The 21,315-nt window shown below is 41.1% G+C and overlaps 2 protein-coding genes across 2 annotated transcripts in view; one reads left to right on the top strand and one right to left on the bottom strand.

Moving 5' to 3' along the window:
* The window catches only part of LOC134744246 (electron transfer flavoprotein regulatory factor 1), a 225,484-nt gene that overhangs the window by 170,238 nt on the left and 33,931 nt on the right, over window positions 1–21,315 (bottom strand). The gene's annotated exons all lie outside the window — the stretch shown is intronic.
* LOC134743544 (glycogen phosphorylase) lies at window positions 1,392–19,940 on the top strand. The gene is made up of 10 exons (XM_063677043.1): window positions 1,392–1,710; window positions 2,690–2,921; window positions 6,279–6,463; window positions 11,120–11,231; window positions 12,111–13,039; window positions 13,229–13,417; window positions 13,966–14,086; window positions 14,389–14,554; window positions 15,403–15,604; window positions 17,406–19,940. Exons 1-10 carry the CDS (start codon window positions 1,471–1,473, stop codon window positions 17,553–17,555), a joined length of 2,526 nt encoding a protein of 841 aa, XP_063533113.1. The 5' UTR covers window positions 1,392–1,470; the 3' UTR covers window positions 17,556–19,940.

Here is a 21,315-nt window from a genome sequence, read left to right as displayed (position 1 = left end):
CTACGCCTTTTCATTTAGATGAAAACGATTCAAGTAGAGTAAATTAACTGCACCAACTTGAATATAACAAAGTGAGAGTGTGTCATTATAGACGTCATATTTCAGTAGGTGAAAACAAACTCGAGGTGCAAAGCAGACTTGAGATATGGCGGCAAAAATTGGAGAATGTTGGCCTGAAAATCAGCTGATCTAAAGTAGAACACATGTTCTGCGATTTTGGCGGTCTCTCCAGTTTTGCTGCCATAGAACTCGACGGCGTTACATAGCCGGTCTGCTTCTACTTCAAGTACCTTAGTTTGCTCGTACAGTGCGATGGCGATATTGACCGTAACGTTAAAAACCGGATTAGCGCAGGATGGATGAAATGGCAACAGGTCACGGGAATCATTTGCGACGCCCGAATGCCTCTTCGGTTGAAGAGTAAAATTTATAAAACAATCATAAGACCTGTCGTCATGTATGGATCAGAGTATTCAGTGTTGAGCCCTAAAGGTGACGGATGAAAAGAGATTGCATGTAGCGGAGAAAGATGGATATGTGGCGTGAGGGCGTGACGGGAATAGATAGGATAAGGAATGAGTATATAAAAGGAAGCCTGAAAGCTGCACCCATAACCAAAAAAGTAAGGGCAAATCGCCTAGCGCGGTAAGGGCAAGTGATGCGGAGGGATGAAGGTCATATGTGACGAGAAGGGTATTACGAATGAATGTGGAGGGAGCTGGGGGGGAGGTACGCGAGGAGAGGAAATAGTACATTGTGCAACATGGGGCGTAAGTTAAATGACAAGATTTGCTTGACCAACTATAATTAATTTTTTTTTCTTTATTTTCGAACGTGTCTGTTTAATGGACACTGACATACAGCTGACTCATGCTGACTGTCAATGTGAATATATCACTGTCAAGTGTCAACTGTCAATATTCAAGATCGCGTTTCAATTTTTGCAGTTCCTAATTTACAATTAATTTTTAAGACTATTTGATCAAGTATTCTTAATATATTTACTTGCCATATAAATAAGTTTTAATAAAATTATAAATATATTTACAATCCAGCTAAACTTGATTAAATTTGTTACAGTATACTAACATTCTAATATTTCAAATTACAAAAGTTGCGTACAACGAAAAAGAAACACAACGTGGAAGGAGCCAACATCAACATCATTTAGATTGTTTGAATGTTTTATTTTCCCGTTCTTAAGCCTAAGAATACTTAAAAACGTTTTATTAGTACCGAATAAATCGGCCAATAACTAGATTTAATGAAAACTCATATTTATGACTGTACTAATTTCTATTACTAGTGTCGCCAGCGACGACAGGCGTCAAAAGCCGGGTAGCCGATACATATCCAAAACTCGGTTTGACCTTCTCAAGGTGACCGATACCGCAAGCCAGTTCATTCAGTTTCAGTCGCGCTCAGTCAGAGGACCGTCTCGGCCGCGAGATTTATAATTAAAAAGTCAAGATGAGCGTACAGTCAGATCACGATAAGCGTAAGCAGATCTCCGTGAGGGGGATTGTGGAAGTGGAGAATGTGACGGAGGTGAAAAAGGCTTTCAACCGCCATGTCCACTACACCCTGGTGAAGGACCGCAATGTGGCGACGCCGAGGGACTACTACTTCGCGCTGGCGCACACCGTGCGCGACCACCTCGTCTCCCGCTGGATCCGCACGCAGCAGTATTACTATGAGAAGGACCCCAAGGTAATTTGATATTTGCTAAGTCATGATGTTTTGTTTACTGTCCAAGATAGACAAAGCCAGTGTAGAAAGCTACCCACATTTTAGTTAATTGACAATCAAATGTTATAGTAATAAAATTAATTACCGTCTTGTAATGTTGCAATTCCATGGCCACTTGGTAGTCCAGTTATACTGTACTGTTAATAAGGCAATAGTTTAGGGGAAAAAGTTAATTGAAACAGGACTGAATGGGAGGAGGAATCGATTGAAACAGGAATGTTCTCATGTTAAACTACAAAGCTACTTTAATTGAAAACAGCTTTAAATCCGAGTGAAAGTGTCTACACCTGCTACGGCCAAATTTACTCATTAAATTGATGATGATGAGATAAAATAATTATAGTTATCTGAATCTAATATTTATGCTTAACCCAGCCACTCTCAAAGTGTGCTCCGTGGACCCCCAAGGCTGCGCAAAGTGTCTGTTGGGGCTCCACGAGAATACTTGTAATAATAAGGAAAACAAAAACCAGCTCTGCTATAGCTATATCTGGTCCACAGTGACAATTTTTTAATAATGAATTGTTAGAATGATAATTTGGGGCCCCATCAAATATTTTGCTTTCCAAAAGGGTTCTGTCACCAAAAAGTTTGAGAACCGCTGGCTTAACCTATTAGCACCCATTGTATGTACCTACTTGGGTACACTAGGGTTACGGTGTTTGATTCGATTTTCTACTGTAACTCTACCTAACAGCATTAGAACAATGGTGGGTTCTCAAAAGTGGGAACTGTAAGTTGACAACTGAACTGAACACATTACAAAATTTGTAACTAAAACTTAGAAATTAGTTATTACTTACTTAAAAAAAAATACTTTCTTAACACAAATCAAAAATATTTAATGGAATAATTTGAATTATCCACAATCAAAAACTTCATTGTTATACTTTGTTTACTGTGGCTCTTTTCTTAACTACAACCCTCAAATCCCCAACAGCGCGTATACTACCTGTCGCTGGAGTACTACATGGGCCGTTCCCTCCAAAACACCATGATCAACTTGGGCATCCAAGGCACCGTGGACGAGGCCCTGTACCAGCTCGGCCTGGACATCGAGGAGTTGGAGGAGCTGGAAGCAGATGCTGGCCTCGGTAATGGAGGCTTGGGCAGGCTGGCTGCCTGCTTCTTGGATTCCATGGCCACACTCGGCTTGGCTGCTTATGGTTATGGTAAGTGATTTATCTATAAGCTTGTATTTAAGTTTGGATGTCATTTTATTGATCTGCAAAATATTCCTATTTTGATGAACAAAAATATATATTTGGTCAGCCAAAATGTATACTTGGTCAGCAACTTAAGGTTAGTAAGTAGAGAGATTTTTAATTTAATTTCATTATCTTATACCTTTAAACGAGCAATTCTTGTTTATATATATATATATATATATATATATATATATATTTCGGGGATCTCGGAAACGGCTCTAACGATTTCGATGAAATTTGCTATATGGGGTTTTTCGGGGGCGAAAAATCGATCTAGCTAGGTTTTATCTCAGGGAAAACGCGCATTTTTGAGTTTTTATATGTTTTCCGCTCGGTCTCCCAGATATTTTTCATTAATTATAGAATACGCGCTGCTGAAGAAAGTTAAAACAAAACATCGAAATTACTCAAATATGAAGTAAGTACCTAGTACCTACTGAATTGGTTGGTGTATCACGCAAATAGTCAATATAATGATATAAACTAATTGAGGCGGTGGACAACGGCCGGTGGCGTGGCGCGCCGCCAATTTAATTGTGTTTCACCAAAGATAGATATAACTCCGTAATAGATGGATACAGTCTAAGGAAAAAACGTGCCTCGAAAATCAAGAAAATTTGATTCTCGTTCAGAGGGCGCTACTAGTTTTGGCCTACAGTCGTATAGATGGCGTTGACGGTTTCGTTTGTTATTTAACAATTTTAACGCATATCAGTGAAAGAACATGGGTCAAAATCATAAAAATAATTAATGCAAATAAAAAAAATCATTTATCTATATTTAAATACATTCTATCGTATTTTTATAAATCTTCATTTTTAGTTTTAAAGTGTGTCGACAGATGGCAGTGAATTTACTGGGGTTACAAAATTTACTATGACAGTACCGCTCTAGTATAAGTTACTCTATGGTTTCACCAAACTGAGGCAGAACATCTGTAGACGTTTGATGTCATTATATACTCACACTAATGCGCCCTTTCAAATTGTTAATGCCTGGGGCCCGTTTATCAAAAGCTTGTAGCTTGTAATACAAGTGGAAGTCCTTTTTTGACAGCTTTTGTTAGAAAGGGACTTCCACTTGTATTACAAGCTAAAAACTTTTGATAAACGGGCCCCTGGTTAACAGCTTTATAACTAATTTAACTATAATTGCAAATGTTACAATTCGTACATTTTTATTATCAAGCATTATAATTACAACAGTAATTTATGTATGTACGTAATATTACGTTGCGTATGTTCTATCGTAGAACAAAGCGATAGAATTCCGTTATTGGATTAGTTTTAAAATTTAAATTTTACTCAACTTCTTCTCTATTCTTCTTCTACCTAGCGTTATACCGGCCTTTGCCAGGGTCCGCTTTCCTGCTTGCCTTTCTCCACTTTGCTCGACCCTGGGCGTCCTCTTGCGTAATCCCGTTTGCGCTCATATCCGCTTTCACGACATCGAGCCATCGGTTTTTTGGTCTGCCCTGGGGTCGGGGGCCGTCAAGGGCTAGGTTAAAGCATATGTTTCCCACGTAGTCAGCTGGCCTGCGACAAACGTGGCCGAACCACCGAAGGCGACATTCTTGGAGCTTCTCCGCTACGTCACGGACTGCGAGACTGCCACGGATGTACTCGTTACGGATGCGGTCAGCGCGCGTAACGCCGCACATCCACCGCAGCATCTTCATCTCTGTAACGCGAAGCTCTTGAACGTGCCTTCCAAGAACCGGCCACGTCTTCAACTACTTCTCTATTATTGTACTCAATTGACCAATTGAACGCATTAACGATCTTAAAATGTATTTCAAGCTTAGCAGCAATTTATTTACGACAGCTGCTGTCCTAAATAAATTGCTATGTATGTGTGTTTATTAGGCATAGGGTAGACAGAGGCATAGGGTAGGACAGACAGATATGCAGTTTTCGAGAACATTTTTCGCAATAAAAAAAGCCGGACGGGTGGGCAACAAAAAACGTCTGACGTCACTTAGGACTTTTTAGAAGTAGGCAGAAAGGAAGTGAGACTATGACAAGGACAAACAATAATAGCGCTTTCTCTTCTACTCCTACTGAAAGTTCCATAAGAGCATCTCGTTCGGTCAAACGGGGGAGGGGCCACTTCCTCTCTATATTACTGTACTTCTATGGCCCGAAGCTAGGAGTTTCGCACCCCTGGCTCAGATGGCGCTGCAATCGTTAAAAATAGACCAATTCTTGTTCATAAAGTCGGGAACTCGTGGCTCAGTTCAGTTTGTTTTTAACCTCATAGTAGGTAAATGCCATATTATTTTGTAAAACACTTGTCAATATCTGTATGGCAATCCACAATGTGGTACCTTTTGCTTGAAATCGTCACATTTCTTCCTGCTCTTAGCAACTAGGGCCAGTTACATATCATTTTCATATAATTTAGGGAGGTCTGTGTTTAGGGACGAAAACATTATATTCATAGTTTTAAAACGCCAAAAGTTACTCGTGTTTTTTTTTACATTTTTAATCTTTGACTGGCCATAATTAAAATATAAATAAATGTTATATAACGCCCTAGTAGGTAAGAGTAGGGGAAGAAATCATAGATTGGACCCCCCCCCCCCTGATAATATAATAAATAAATATAATGATCTTAATTAATAAGAATTAATAATTTAATTAATTTTTTAATAGAATAGTCTTATTTAACCGTGATCGGCATGCAAAATGCACAATGTAAATGACTTATACTTTATAATTAGGTGTCAAATTAAATAAAATCACACATAAACACACAATTTCAAACACAATGTAATATTGTTCTTGAATAAACAATGATGATGATGATGATGATTGTTGCTCATGCACACCATTATTGTCGCAAGTAGGTAACAAATAATTTGTTTTGAATTTTATTAACAGAATCTGTTAATAAAATTCAAAACAATATCTGATATTGGTTTTTTAAGTAAATATTTGTCAGGGCGATGTGCATTCTTAATTCGCGTGATAATTTTATCTTGTATTATGAGAATTTGCACTGTGAGCCATAATTCATGTTGTGTAATGTAACCTTACCTGTTGACCTCTTGATTACGCACCTGCGGCGTGCTGCGGCGACGTCAGAACGATAACGAGTTGCTGAGCATTCTAGATGATATATTTCTGCAAATAACTAAGGCAACAATCGGTTTCAATTAATGAAGTTGGTTAACCCGATTGCATGCTGCTGGTTGACGCTACGCTATTACCCGCCCGGCCGAACGTTCCGCTAATACCCGCCCGGCCAAACGCTCCACTGGATGCTCGCCACAGCCCTTACACTTAAACTAAAATGATTGACGGTTAAATTATCCTGCAGGAATAAGGTACGAGTACGGCATCTTCGCTCAGAAGATCGAGAACGGCGAGCAGCAGGAGGAGCCCGACGACTGGCTCCGTTATGGCAACCCGTGGGAGAAGGCCCGCCCCGAGTTCATGCTGCCCGTCAACTTCTACGGGAAGGTCGTCGACACCCCCCAGGGCAAGAAGTGGGTCGACACGCAGGTAGGTTGGCGACTGGTCACTACGGCAACCCGTGGGAGAAGGCTCGTACCGAGTTCATGCTGTCCGGCGTCAACTTCTACGGACGGGCCGTCGACACCCCGCAGGGCTAGAAGTGGGTCGACACGCAGGTAGGTTGGCAACTGGTCGCTACGGCAACCCGTGGGAGAAGGCCCGCCTCGAGTTCATGCTGCCCGTCAACTTTTACGGACGGGTCATCGACACCCCGCAGGGTCAGAAGTGGGTCGACACGCAGGTAGGTGTCATTGTAGGTCAAAACCGTCGCACGCGTCCGCGCCAGTTAGCGCTGCTCATACTGTTTTTCGTTAACCCGCTCCGTGCAACCGTGATGCCAGCTAGCGGACGCCCTATAGGTTGTAAGTATAGAAATAAGAAATTATTGGCAGAAGTGTCAAAAATGTATGTTTACCTGTGCACTTTGCCTAACCTGCCTCAATAATTTCTACCTTGACTTTACGTATTCAGTACTTCCAGATATGCACTAGAAAATGAACAATCCTAAGCCTAAACTAGTGCATATAAAACTACTGAACTTTGTAAGTTGCGCAAATACTCTAATTTAGAGGACGTCCCGACCTTCAAATGTTAAAAAATGCGCACTAGACGAATACAAACTAAACGTCTATTTATACGAGAAGCCAATGACCTCACAGCGTGGTTATGAGTTATGATAACGTGGCCCTGTCGTGAGGCGAGAGTGGTCAGTCATGAAATTAGATAACTTATCTGCTTATTGCTTATGTATTATTACGTCAGTACTAGAGAAGTTGATCGCGTGTTTGTGATCATATTATTGGTATTTCATTATTAATGAATGGTTTCAGTCAGCTGCAGAGTAGGGGTACCTTCTCTGCAGCTGACTGACATCATGGAAATCTGGGTCGCGGTCTATGACATGAGATGGTTTAAAATAGAATGCGTGATTGTGTCTAGATTCATTCAAATTTTAAAGATCGTAAGCGTAATAAGTATATATGTACCTATTTGTTGTTATATTCTTAGTTTAAATTTCATTTACACAATACGTTGTTATGTATTACGGTGTGTCAACTTAACCCTTCTTTGCATGTTTTTTTTTTGCCCGAAATGAATATACCTACATATGTGTCAGGTATTAATCGGAGGCTCTGCGCTCGAAGTTGTTGACGATTATGTATACCTAGGACAAACAGTCCAGTTAGGTAGGTCCAACTTCGAGAAAGAGGTCACTCGTCGAATCCGACTCGGTTGGGCAGCGTTCGGGAAGCTCCACAGTATCTTTTCGTCCAAATTGCCGCAGTGTCTTAAGTCAAAAGTCTTTGACCAGTGTGTGTTGCCAGTGATGACATACGGATCTGAGACGTGGGCGCTAACAATGGGCCTCATAAGAAGGCTCAAGGTCACGCAAAGGGCAATGGAGAGAGCTATGCTCGGGGTTTCTCTGCGTGATAGAGTCCGAAATTATATCCGCAGTAGAACTAGGGTCACCGACATAGCTCGCAGAATTGCAAACCTTAAGTGCTCGCAGAACTGATGGCCGGTGGGGCCGGAAGGTTCTGGAGTGGCGTCCGCGTACCGGAAGACGAACTGCCGGTAGGCCTCCAACAAGATGGAGCGACGACCTGGTGAAGGTCGCGGGAATTCGGTGGTTGCGAGCGGCACAGGATCGGTGGGAGTGGCGAGCCTTGGGGGAGGCCTATGTCCAGCAGTGGACGTCTAACGGCTGACATGATGATGATGATGTGTCACGTAATTGTTTGCTGACTGGGACAAAAAGTAAAAAAAAAAATATATAACCGATTTTTACTGCGAAATCTGTGTTAGAAGTTGCACAGGCTAATGAAATAAAACGATGAAAACGGATTATATCGCGTATATTGAATTTATAATACATCCCGACGTTTCGAACCCTTTACAGCGTCATATGTCGGGCAGACGAAACGGAGCATTTCCACTCGGGTGAAGGAACACATAGATGATGTCAAGCACCGTCAACCTAGGTCTGCAGTCTGTGAGCATGTCATGGATAAAGCCAATCACTCAATCAAGTTTGATAAGCCTCTGGTTCTTGCCAAGGAGAAGCGTTACATGCCCAGAATGCTGCGCGAGGCCATTGAGATTAAGAAATATCCAAACTTTAATAGGGAAGATGGCTTTTCTCTACCACCAGCTTGGGATGGACTACACCATCTGATAAAGGAGCAAGCGAGACATAGACTGTGAGACCTTAGTGTTGGATGATGTTGAACATTCTGAGCATAATATGTTTTGAAAAGATGTGTCCCGCCGAGTTTGTTGCCGGTCCCATATTGGGATACCCTCCTACAATTTAGGAGGGAATTAAATCTTCTCGGGTCCGTGGTGTAGGGTTAGAGCCGGCGTAGTTTTTTATCGCGTATATATATATATTTACTTGAAAATAATTGTAGTGTATAACTAGCCTTATGAACCGATTTTGCATGTACAACCAGCCTTGGAGTTTATAGTCTATGATTGTTCATTATTTTAGTATGTGGGTATTTTTGCACTGTAATTTTTCCTCAGTCACCCGTTGACCACGAACGCTGTAAAGGGTTCGAAACGTCGGGATGTATTATAAATTCAGTATACGCGATATAATCCGTTTTCATAGTTTTATTTCATGAGTAACTATCGCGGTAACCGAAGACAATATTATGCACAGGCTAAATCATATTTATGTAAATATACATATAATTTTCAGTAAGATAAATGAAAAATCTTAAGATAGTTTTTAAATTTAAAACAATTATGAACCCTGAAAAATCGCCCAAAATTACATCCTAAAAATCATCAACTTCTGAGTTTGGTATTGGTGGTAGCGCCATCTGCGCGAGAATCAATTTTCTTGATTTCTGAGGCACGTTTTTTACTTAGACTTTATTCATCTTATAGGGAATTAACTATATAGGTCTTTGATCGAAGCGTTAGATTACATGTACAGATAATTTTGAGCATCTTGGTCGCTACGATTCTACTGCAACTGCTGCTTGTGGTGCTGGCGTCTGTACTAGTGAGAATTGTATGAATTGTGTTGAATTGGTCAAAATACGTATATGTATGTCTACGGGACACTTGATTCTCAAATACAGTAGAGCATAATTATTTTCCCTCGTATTTTCAGGGAATCATACGAACCTGTTATTCTATTTCAGTACAAAAAGTACTGCTTGAAGTAGCATGACAAATACGAACGTTTCCGAGAAAATACGATTAAAAACAATTCTACATCTGTAAGTGTATGGGTCAAATCAAGGTAAATCCACGAATAAAAAAAATTGTTTGTGCCAAACGTTGACTCCTCTCATAGCCTGCGTTACCTATAGGTAAAGTTCGGCGCAATGTCAAGAAAATGTACGTTAAGATGACATTCGTTTGAATAGATTATCAAGACAAGTTCACGTACTCACGGGTTTTAATGATATGTTTTTTAAAACATTGGTATATCATAGGTGACCCGACTAATTATCTATTTATTCATTTCGTCGATGAATAATACCTAATCGTATGTATTACGTATAACCTTTGATATGACTAAAGGTGAATGCAGTTACCGTAACTGGGTAATATCACTACTTACTATGTATTATGTATAACAATAAATAAATAAAATAAATATGGCTTGCCTTGGCCGGCCGGCCAGAGTGGAGTCGTTAGAGTTATAAACTCCAGGGGTGGAAGTGAAATATATTTAATTACAAATACAATATAAATATTTAATGGAAGTGAAATATGCACAAGACGCGAGTTGGCACAGTGGCTGTTAACAGCCACTGGGTAGAAAGCGGCGCACACCTCTCGACACCCCTGAGCCGCTCACACCGGTGTTAGATGTCGCTTTTGTGGGGGCCTATCTTGTGAGGACGAGTCACCGTCTGCCGGAAATAAAGTTGCATACCGTTTTATTGACAGGCGTCCGATTTTTTTATCCCACAGCTCAGTACTTAGTCCATCTCTTTCACCCAATAACCTAGTTCATTTTAGATTCCACAAACTCCAATAGTCCTTAAACCCTGGCGGGTGCTGCCTACGTGTTAGCTTCGGCGCCGCGCGCGCCTTCCAAAGGTCCGGAACACCATTGTTCCGTGATGGAAAAGACATATATATTAAATTTTTAACCATTTTGGTACCTGACAACGTTATAAAATATTTTCAAAACATTAAGTCCCAAAGTACACGGTAGAGGAGATGGCAGGTCGACCTAAACACATTTTTCAACAACTCAAACAACTGGCCAAAAATTACTCTCAATCGGGAAAATTATAAGTCTAGGAGGGAAGCCTTTCTTTTCTCAGCAGTGGGTGTTCCATAATATGCTTTTAAAAACATTAAGTACCGTGTTCTTAGTATTTCCTCACACGAGAACACTGGGGTACAATTCATATAGTATTTTCTTGATTACTAATACAGTCGCCTGCAGATATATCGGAGCGGCCGAGGTGCTCAAAAATATCTGAACACGCACTCTAGCGCCTTGACAATAGAGGCGTGTTCAGACATTTGTGAGCACCTTGGCCGCTCCGATATATCTGATGGCGACTGTACATTCACTCAGCTGGGCGGCTTGGCACGTCACGCGACCAGACGTCGTTTGACAATTGAGTGTCACCAACAAAATGGCTAACGTTCCGTTTGTCGCAGGTGGTGTTCGCGATGCCGTACGACAACCCGATCCCAGGCTACAATAACAACGTAGTGAACACGCTCCGCCTCTGGTCTGCTAAGAGCCCCATCGAATTCAACCTCAAGTTCTGTAAGTTATTTACCAACTAGCTGCTAGGTTTTTATAAACACTATGCTTCACTATGAACATCATACAATAATGTGGTAGTTGGTGTGGCAATTACCCTCAAATGTCTCCATCAGTTTTTGATGTATTTTATGATTTATGCTATCAATTTTAGACCCCATTTAATATTTTTACTCTGTAGGACTGTACTGGATTCTGTACTCATGAAATCTAGGCTCGTCACATTTATCAAATTGACAACTTCATAATATTACCGGCCGACGGCGGGTCACATGACCCGACCCGTCGTCTGAGGATACATGAAGAGCATTATCTAATAATATGCGCCGTTATAAGTTATCGGCACGATCGCATGAATCGCATCTTACTCGTAGGTATATTCGTATGAATACTGCGTCATCTAAAGAAATGCCGGAGTATTTATAAACATAACACAAACAACATGTGTAATCAAAAATAATATAAAAGTAAACAAACTTATTTAGAGACTCGAATATTTAAATCTATGGCATTTTAATTAGCCATCCTGAAGAAACATTTTAGGACCAGTCGCACTAACCGCAAATGACGGACTGATTTAACGCGACGGAGCTGTGAACTATGAAATTTTTCGTACAATCAGGAAGAAATACTCCTTACTGCACCGATACCGCGCCGCCAAGTGGGGAAGCGGCCTAAGAGTCGGTTGCACCAAACTGTTTGTCATCGTTAAAAAGCTCGCTAAATTTTATTGTACCTATGGAAAGTTTCATAGTAAACCGCCGCAGCGCGCCGGGTGACGTTGATCGGTCTGTCAAGTGCGGATGGAGCAACAGGCACTAAGTCTAGTGTTTTGACGATGACAGACGGTTGGTACATTAGTAACATTTTTAAACTTTCCAGTCAACTCCGGCGACTACATCGAAGCCGTGCTCGACCGCAACGTGGCCGAGAACATCTCCCGCGTGCTGTACCCCAACGACAACTTCTTCGAGGGCAAGGAGCTCCGCCTGCGCCAGGAGTACTTCATGTGCGCCGCCACCCTACAGGACATCATCCGCCGCTTCAAGTCCTCCAAGTTCGGCTCAAGAGAGGTCGTCAGGACCACCTTCGGCAACCTCCCCGAAAAAGTAGCCATCCAGCTCAACGACACCCACCCGGCTCTGGCCATCCCGGAACTTCTCAGAATCCTCATCGACCAGGAGAATCTCCCTTACGACGATGCGTGGAAGCTAGTCACTAAATGCTGCGCGTACACCAACCACACCGTCCTGCCTGAAGCGTTGGAACGATGGCCCGTCTCCATGCTGGAAAACGTCCTCCCCAGACACATGCAGTTGATCTATCATATCAACTTCCTCCACCTACAGGAGGTCGAGAAGCGCTGGCCGGGCGATGCAGACCGTCTCCGCCGCATGTCTCTGATCGAGGAAGAGGGAGAGAAGCGAGTGAACATGGCGAACCTCTGCGTCGTCGGCTCCCACGCCATCAACGGCGTCGCCGCTCTCCACTCCGAGATCATCAAACAGACCATCTTCAGGGACTTCTACGAAATGTGGCCTGAGAGGTTCCAGAACAAGACCAACGGCATTACCCCCCGGCGTTGGCTGTTGCTCTGCAACCCTGGATTATCCGACCTTATTTGTGACAAGATCGGTGAAGAATGGACGGTGCACCTTGAAAAGCTGCAGGGCTTGAAGCGCTGGGCTAAGGACCCCGCTTTCCAGCTCGCCGTGATGAAAGTCAAGCAGGAGAACAAGTTGAGGCTGGCGTCTTTGATCGAGCGTGACACAGGGGTTAAGATCAACCCGGCATCCATATTCGACGTGCAGGTACGCTAACTGCCTAGTCGGCCAGATTGTCCCCAAATATTTACCCCTTTATTCATAAAACGTAAAATTCTGTCCTCTGTTAAATTCTGTCTCTTTCTAACAAACACAAACGTCTTAATGTCGGATTATCAATGGCTTGTTAGAGTTTAGAAGCGTTTATGAATAACGGCCTATTTACTATGTTACCAGGTGAAGCGTATCCACGAGTACAAGCGGCAGCTGCTGAACATCCTGCACGTGATGACGCTGTACAACAGGATCAAGCGCGACCCGTCGGCGGCGATGACGCCCCGCACGGTCATGATCGGAGGCAAGGCCGCGCCCGGCTACTACATCGCCAAGCAGATCATCGCGCTCGCGTGCGCTGTGGGCAGCACGGTGAGGGCCGTCCACGATACTCCCCTGATTACTCCCCGCCCCCCGGTCCCCGGTCCCCGGTCCCCGCCCTAAACGTAAAGCCCACCAATGATCTAAGAGATCCCAGATATTTCGATTGACTAATCTATCTGTCATACTGGTAATCTGAGTTATGATTTGGATAGACATTAAATTCAATTACTTATGGCAAATAAAGTAGTTAATAGTTATACAATATGACTTCCTTTTTATTTCGTCTAGTCTAATTAGTCTATGATGAAGAAATTGTTCACAAATTCCACGCCGGCAACAGCACACGAAACTACAATTATTCACAAATAGGGTATTCTACAATTTCTTATGCTCGTTTTCCAGGCAGGCAATGCGAGTTTGGAAACATTCTTTTTGAATATCGATCATCTTTTTCTTGGTGTCGCCTAATTCAACTTTCATTTCATCGAACTCATGAAAGCAATTGAATTTTATTTATTGTGATAAATAGCTCATTTTCTATCTATTTATCTAGATTTAGTTATAATATTCAACATGTGGAAAATACCCCATTGCAGGTGAACAACGACCCTGACGTGGGTGACAAGCTGAAGCTGATCTACCTGGAGAACTACCGCGTGACGCTCGCCGAGAGGATCATGCCTGCTGCCGACCTTAGCGAGCAGATCTCCACTGCCGGTAAATAATACAATTACATACATACCTATGTACCTTAGCTTAGAGGCGTTTAGGTAGATGTCCAACCAGCGGCGCTCAGCAAGAAGCGAGTGTTATCTCTTTCTAGTAATCGTCAGCACATTGCAGCAGCAGCGTCGAACGATTGATTGATTGACAGTCTCTTTATCAGTGTCATTAACACAATTTTTATATAAATAGGTGGATATTTCCATGATATTCCCTAATCGACATGTAAGTTTAAAAGGTACTAGGTATTACGAGATTTGTTTATATTGTAAACTATAATCATTGCGGTTGTCCAGGTACCGAGGCTTCTGGCACTGGAAACATGAAGTTCATGCTGAACGGAGCGCTCACCATCGGCACCATGGACGGCGCCAACATCGAGATGGCCGAGGAGGCTGGCGAGCACAACTTTTTCATCTTCGGCATGAGGGTTGATGATGTCGAGGCTTTACAGAAGAAAGGGTAAGTCCCTGACGTTGGTATACACTGGTCCAGGTACAGAGCTTCGGGCACTGGCAACATGCGCATGCTGAACGGAACACTCACCATCGGCACCATGGACGGCGCCAACATCGAGATGGCTGAGGAGGCTGGCGAGCACAACCTGTCTATGTCGAGGCTTTACAGAAGAAAGGGTAAGTCCCTGGCGTTGGTATACACTGGTCCAGGTACAGAGCTTCGGGCACTGGCAACATGCGCATGCTGAATGGAGCACTCACCATCGGCACCATGGACAGCGCCAACATCGAGATGGCTGAGGAGGCTGGCGAGCACAACCTGTCTATGTCGAGGCTTTACAGAAGAAAGGGTAAGTCCCTGGCGTTGGTATACACTGCTCCAGGTACAGAGACTCGGGCACTGGCAACATGCTCATGCTGCTGAACGGAGCGCTCACCATCGGCACCATGGACGGCGCCAACATCGAGATGGCCTAGGAGGCTGGCGAGCACAACCTGGTCATCTTCGGCATGAGGGTTGATCATGTCAAGACGTTGCTGAAGATGGGGTGAAATTTGTGACTGCTAAATGTGCAAGCGCCATGATTATATATTGCGAAATATAGCGATAGCGATGCGGACCGTTAAACGAGATGCGCCGGCGGTGAATTTTCAACTGACTTTAAAAAGGACTTTCTGTTGTTTTATGGATGTTTCCAGATTTTTTTAAGATGGTTAGAACTGTATGGATTTTTTGTTCGAACCCCTTATACCCTAGTTATACTTCACAGTTGATACATTACACAACTATGATTGTGAAGAAATATAACACTGTAGCTATTTTTCAATCTAATAAAAACATTTTTGTTTAAGCTACAACGCGTACGAGTACTACGAGCGCAACGCCGAGCTCCGGCAGTGCGTGGAACAGATCCGCAGCGGGTTCTTCTCGCCGGGCGAGCCGGGCCGCTTCGCTCACGTCGCCGACGTACTCCTCCACAACGACCGCTTCTTCCATCTGGCCGACTATGACGCTTACCTCGAGGCGCAGCAGCGCGTCTCTGATGCTTACCAGGTAACTACATATATCGCAGTTGTATGGTTTGCAGCGGGTTCACGCCGGGCCGTTTCGTTCACCTGACTGACATAACCCTCCATCACGACCGGTTCCTACACTTGGCCGATTACGACGCGTACATCGAGGCGCAGCAGTGCGTCTCTGAGGCAGGTAATTACATATATTGCAGTAGTATGATTTGCATTTCGGAGGTGTATAGGCAAACTTGCACATATCGCTCTAGTATGGTTTGCAGCGTGTATGGCATACATTTAATATTAGGCTATTTTGATATTGAATCAAATCAGCTACTCTTTATGAAACTTCAAAACGATGTGTTATTCCATAATATGTTCTAAAATATCTCCATAGATATCTTCTATATATATAAACGTAAAAGTCCTGACTGACTGACTCACTTAAATCAACGCCCAGCCCAAACCGTTGGACCTAGAGAGCTGAATTTTTCACAATAGTTGGCTTTTATGACGTTAGTATCCACTAAGAAGGGGTTTTTCAAAATTCATCCTCTAAGGTGGTGAAAAAGGGGTTGAAAGTTTGTATGGAGATCATAGTTTTTTTTGAGTGCGTGACTTGAAATTTCGTATAAAGGCATATTATTAAAATACAAGAAAAGTGATTTCAAGCGTTTTTAAAAATTCATCCCCTAAATGGGTTAAAAAAGGATTGAAAGTTTGAATCCATTACAAATACTTTGAAACTTCCTAGAAAGGCATAATAGCCGATTACAAAAAATAATAATATTGACGTTTTTGGAAATTCAAACCCTTAAGGGGGTTAAAAAGGGGATGAAAGTTTGTCTTGGGGCTCAAATTTTATAATATTAGATTATATCGGGAACAATTTCTTTCAGTTAGGGTCTCGTAGTTTGTGAAAGACAAATTTCATGCGTTGTATAATTGTTAACAAATGATTAACCGTCCCTACTGATATCTTTTGCTGCATAATGTTCTATATTATGCTCATGTAGAATATATAACCACCAACATACAAATCCACGCGTACGAAGTCGCGGGCAACAGCTAGTGTTAAATAAATTGAAACCGCAGCAAGGTATTAGTCTACTATGTATAATCTATATGTATTGGCACCGTGCGAAGTATATGGTAGGGGTAAGGAAAACGATCGCAGCGCATAAGGTGGTAAAAATTGACAACTACGGATTAGCGTCTTTAACATTGTCATACTAGTTATATGGGTCGAAATGGAACTTTAACTTACGATTACTCCTGAGATATTCATTTAAATTGTATGGTGTAAGGGACCATTGTAATCTGTATGAAATGCTTAATATAACTAATGTATTTAATTTGATAATTATTAACACTGTATCCGTGTAAATAGCTTTGCAAATACCACATACTATGAAATCTTTTTGTAGAAGATAAGAATGGGTATAGTAAGTTATCCTTAAAGGATAGACATACACCATCGCGGACTTTTTTGTAGAGCAATGAAAGAGAAATCTTTTCACCATACATTGTTTTGTTATATCTCAAACGGGTTGGGCAGCGTGATTTTTTTCTGACTTCATTACCAAATATCATCATGTTTCAACCAATTTATACAAAACCTTAACAAATTATACGCCTTAAGCTTCCTCAAAAATCACTCTATTTATAGGTGAAAACCGCATAAAAATCCGTTCAATAGTTTTCACTGAAATTATTACGATTTACTTACTCTCGCTTAATAGTTTTGACAAAATACAAGCCAATAGTTGCAACCGCTGTGTGGCGCTGACATCGTGCACGGTCCCAATAGTAAATGTATTGAATTATGCATGAATGAACTCCAGATGCCGGCGAAGTGGGCGGAGATGGTGATCGAGAACATCGCGTCGTCGGGCAAGTTCTCGTCGGACCGCACCATCGCGGAGTACGCGCGCGAGATCTGGGGCGTGGAGCCCACGTGGGAGAAGCTGCCGTCGCCGCATGACACCGTCTAAACTAAACATCATTCCTCTCCTCTCCTCTCCTCTCCTCTTACCTCACTATACTGTATGAGCATTCGATCAAATCGCCTACCGTTGTCCCGTACAAACGCGAATCTTCTGAAGATTTAAAGATTTCTTTTTTTGTGACAAATGGTCAGATATTCAAAGAAGAATAATCATCGCCATTGAACGCCTAAAAAAAGTTCCAATACACGAATTAGAATGCGTTTGTACGGGACAGCCCGTGGAATGCCTCCGATGTTGATGTAGCGTCCAGTCAGCAGCAGAAGTATAACCTCCTAAGGCCCAAGGTCCTATCTATAGTACCACTTCAATGAAATTTAAACCCTATTCAATTGGAAGAGCAAGTCGCTTTTGCTTTGTTCAATTTTCCAACAACGCAAAATCAACTTTATTTTCTACACTTAATAGGTTCAAATTTCAGTGGCAAATTTTGGATTTTTCATTTGTATGGCTGCGCCGTAGGAGCATAGATTGGCAAGTCGGTTGTCGACCATAGGCAGAAAGAGTCATACTGTCTTTTATTTTACTGTTACTGACAAAACTGGTTTGCCGGATTAATGTTACGCGTGTGGGGTGCTCCTAATGACTGAAACACGCTCTTATTATCTTAACAATATAGTGTTCAGTTCGTTTTGAATAAATATTAAGCTCGCTTACAAACTTCTGCTGCTGATTGTCCAGATCTGGCAAATGCGCGCCATTTGCGTCCGTGTGTTCGCGAGCCTTTTGCGAATAAATGCATTCGTTAGATCTGGACGCACTTTCCGACATGGGAATGAAGTGACGCTCGAAATGAAAGAGGGCTACCGCGTTTAATTTCGCCGCTAGGGGCGCTAGTGTAGATGGAGGTGTTTCAAAATGTCAAATGCATAGAAATTTTGGGGATTTTTAGCTTTTTTATCGGGAACTTTCACTCCTTATTCATAATTGTGGTAAATCTTTGTCCATCTTTGATTAATCATGGTAAACAATAGATATAGCTCAATAAATGTTAGTGGTTTAAAAAAAGTGTCAACTAAAATATATGCAAAATTACAGGTTGAAAAAATGCCACATCTAGACGTTAAAATACCTTTGTGTATTGTAAAAGAACGTACTGATTTTATAAAAATATGCATAGAAGAATTTTGAGATCTGTTTTTGACCTACATCTACAGTGGCGCCAACTGGTGAGCACAAAAACGGTAGCCCTCATTGGGATGCTTCTCTTGGTGCGTTTTATGATCCCTTTAACTACAGATAACACACGAGTGAGGATCATATACTTACATCATAAAGATATATAGGCTCTATAAGTCCTTAGTGAAATGCTTGTTTAAATGTATTAAAATAAAATTAAAGGGTAAGCCACTTTACAACATCAACTAAACATGTTGAACATTGTCTAAAAGTAATTGTTAGAAAATTCTTGAAATAAATTTATCGTGTTTGTAATGTTGGCTATATTTCTATCCTTCTATTCTTAACTGTATCTGTGTTTAAGTGTAGGCAAACTTTTTAGAGCAGCTTTTCGGGACCTTACAACCCTTTGACTCTTATTACTAAAAATTTAAAAGTAAGAGCACTTTGTAACATCTTTTTTCTTTTGATATGATTATTTAAGTTTTAAGTCATAAGTAAAATGAAAACCAAACAAAGTGGCTAAAACCTCAAGTTGCCATCCCAGCGGGCCTGAGATGGTCGCGCGTTTGTCGTCTTCCGTTTTGAATCCGTTTTTATTATCTGTTACAACAATGACCGCCAATTTAGAGACTATTTGCTTGCACTCGATCAGATCGCGATCTTGGTGGCTATGTTTGGTTCTTTTGTATTTAGTAAGTTGATTGTAAGAAAATCTATTGAGATTATAGTATGGAACGTTATAGAAGTTATAAACACCAGTTTTAGACTAGACAAAGCGCATAATAGAATAGTTAGTGTTTATATTCACTTAAATTGTGTTTGAATGTTATTTTTGTACTATTATGTCTGCGTAAATCTTTTTGAGAATTTATTTTTGTGCCATAATTAAAAGATAAAATTACGATGTTATTAATATTGTCCAGGTAGAACCTCGTTGTTTGCGATGATTTTAATCGATATTTTATTTGATGCAGTGTGAAAAAACGAACTATAATACATATAATGTATTTTAAGCATATTTTTTTAATATAAAAACGCAGGTAAAAAATTAACCAATAACGAGAATTTAAATAAGCTTCTAAATCAAAACTTTTTGAAATAGTCTATTTTGTGTATGAAGTCAATAGTACATTTTAAGGCTATTTATCAGATTATAAAAAATATAGTATATTACAACAAAATACTGCCATATGTATTGTTAGTGTGCTGTTATGTCACTGCAATTTTATTTTCAATAAACTATTAACATTATTGTAGTATTTAAATTTCCTTAGAACTGCTAGCATGAGTGGTGAAGCGCATCTTCTTTTCAGAACTCCAGAATGGTAAGCGTAAAAGTGGTGGCTAGGGAATGCAATCCCGATCCCGCGGGATCCCGATCTCGCGAGATCCCGTGTAATTTTTCGGGATCAATCCCGACGCATAATATGACGGGATCCCGTTTGGGATTGACGGGATTGGGCGGCAGTATTAAACGAAGATGACTTGCCTCTTTCAATGATTGCAGAAGATTTGAATTTACGTGCTACTGCTGTACAAACTAATATGTCACTTAAAGAGGAATGAGAACAAACTCTGCGAGCATCTAAAAGTCCCTTTACACGTGTATCCACGAGCTTAGACAGATTAGAGTCTGTCATTAAAAAAACTTTTATAAAAAAAAGATAAACCGACTTCAAAAAGGATGAAATAAAATATTATCCTTTTTAGGGTTCCGTGTTTAAGTATATGCGTTACCAACTGATATGTTTGAAGTCGGTGCCAAGCCAAATTTTAAACCATATATTCATAGTGATTTTGGTGCAATTCGATAAAGATGCGGCTATATAAGTATGTACGTTGGATTACCTAACGCAGCGTATTACGTAGGCGAACAACACGCGAATGCGAAGCGGCGCGGCACGGCGCCTTAATAATTCCTTTGATACCTATATGTAAGACGCAGCGTTAGACGACGACATTAAACGAACTTTCTGTACACCTCAGAACAGAACACACGGCACACGGTTGAACCTTCTTGGCGCAGTTCGTGCTTGTCGGCACGTTAGTGTAAATCTAATACGTTTTGTCGTCGTATTTTTTTAAAGATCATTTCGTACTAATTCTTGAACAGTCATAGCACGCAAGTGTGGGATTGGGACTGAGTTATTTTCTGTCGCTTATCCAGAGGACTATATTTCAAAATATAAAACAATTCAAGGAACCTTCATGCAAAATTTCTGCTAAAGCGGTTGGTTGTTTAGCCATGAAAAGGTAACAAAGAGGCAGACATAATTGCTTTCACGTTTATAATGTTTGTACAGTTGTAATGGGATTTATAGACATAAAGCTGATTATTTTTGACTGGTATTGTTACTACTTGGAGTACTTGGCTTGGCACCGACTTCAAACATATCAGTTTGTAACGCATATACTTAAACACGGAACCCTAAAAAGGATAATATTTTATTTCATCCTTTTTGAAGTCGGTTTATCTTTTTTTTATAAAAGTTTTTATTTTTCCATTTTTAGTTTTAAGACATTGTTAAGAGCGTGACGCATGAATGAAAAACATAATCATGTTTAACTGTAAATTCGTAAACTTTATTAAATAATCAGAATTTTCCTCGAGTCCGTCTGGGAAATC

Source organism: Cydia strobilella, chromosome 1 (genome assembly GCF_947568885.1).
Source record: "Cydia strobilella chromosome 1, ilCydStro3.1, whole genome shotgun sequence".
Classification (NCBI taxonomy): Eukaryota; Metazoa; Arthropoda; class Insecta; order Lepidoptera; family Tortricidae; genus Cydia; species Cydia strobilella.
Note: the sequence above shows the minus strand (reverse complement) of the source record. Positions and strands in the feature narration are given on the sequence as shown.

What these genes read in the sequence shown, in the direction of transcription:
- LOC134743544 (XM_063677043.1), top strand. Translation starts at nt 1,471, where the DNA reads ATGAGCGTACAGTCAGATCACGATAAGCGTAAGCAGATCTCCGTGAGG. An exon ending in CGTGCGCTGTGGGCAGCACG is followed by an intron (nt 13,418 to 13,965) that starts GTGAGGGCCGTC and finishes ACCCCATTGCAG; the next exon opens with GTGAACAACGACCCTGACGT. An exon ending in GAGGCTTTACAGAAGAAAGG is followed by an intron (nt 14,555 to 15,402) that starts GTAAGTCCCTGA and finishes TTTTTGTTTAAG; the next exon opens with CTACAACGCGTACGAGTACT.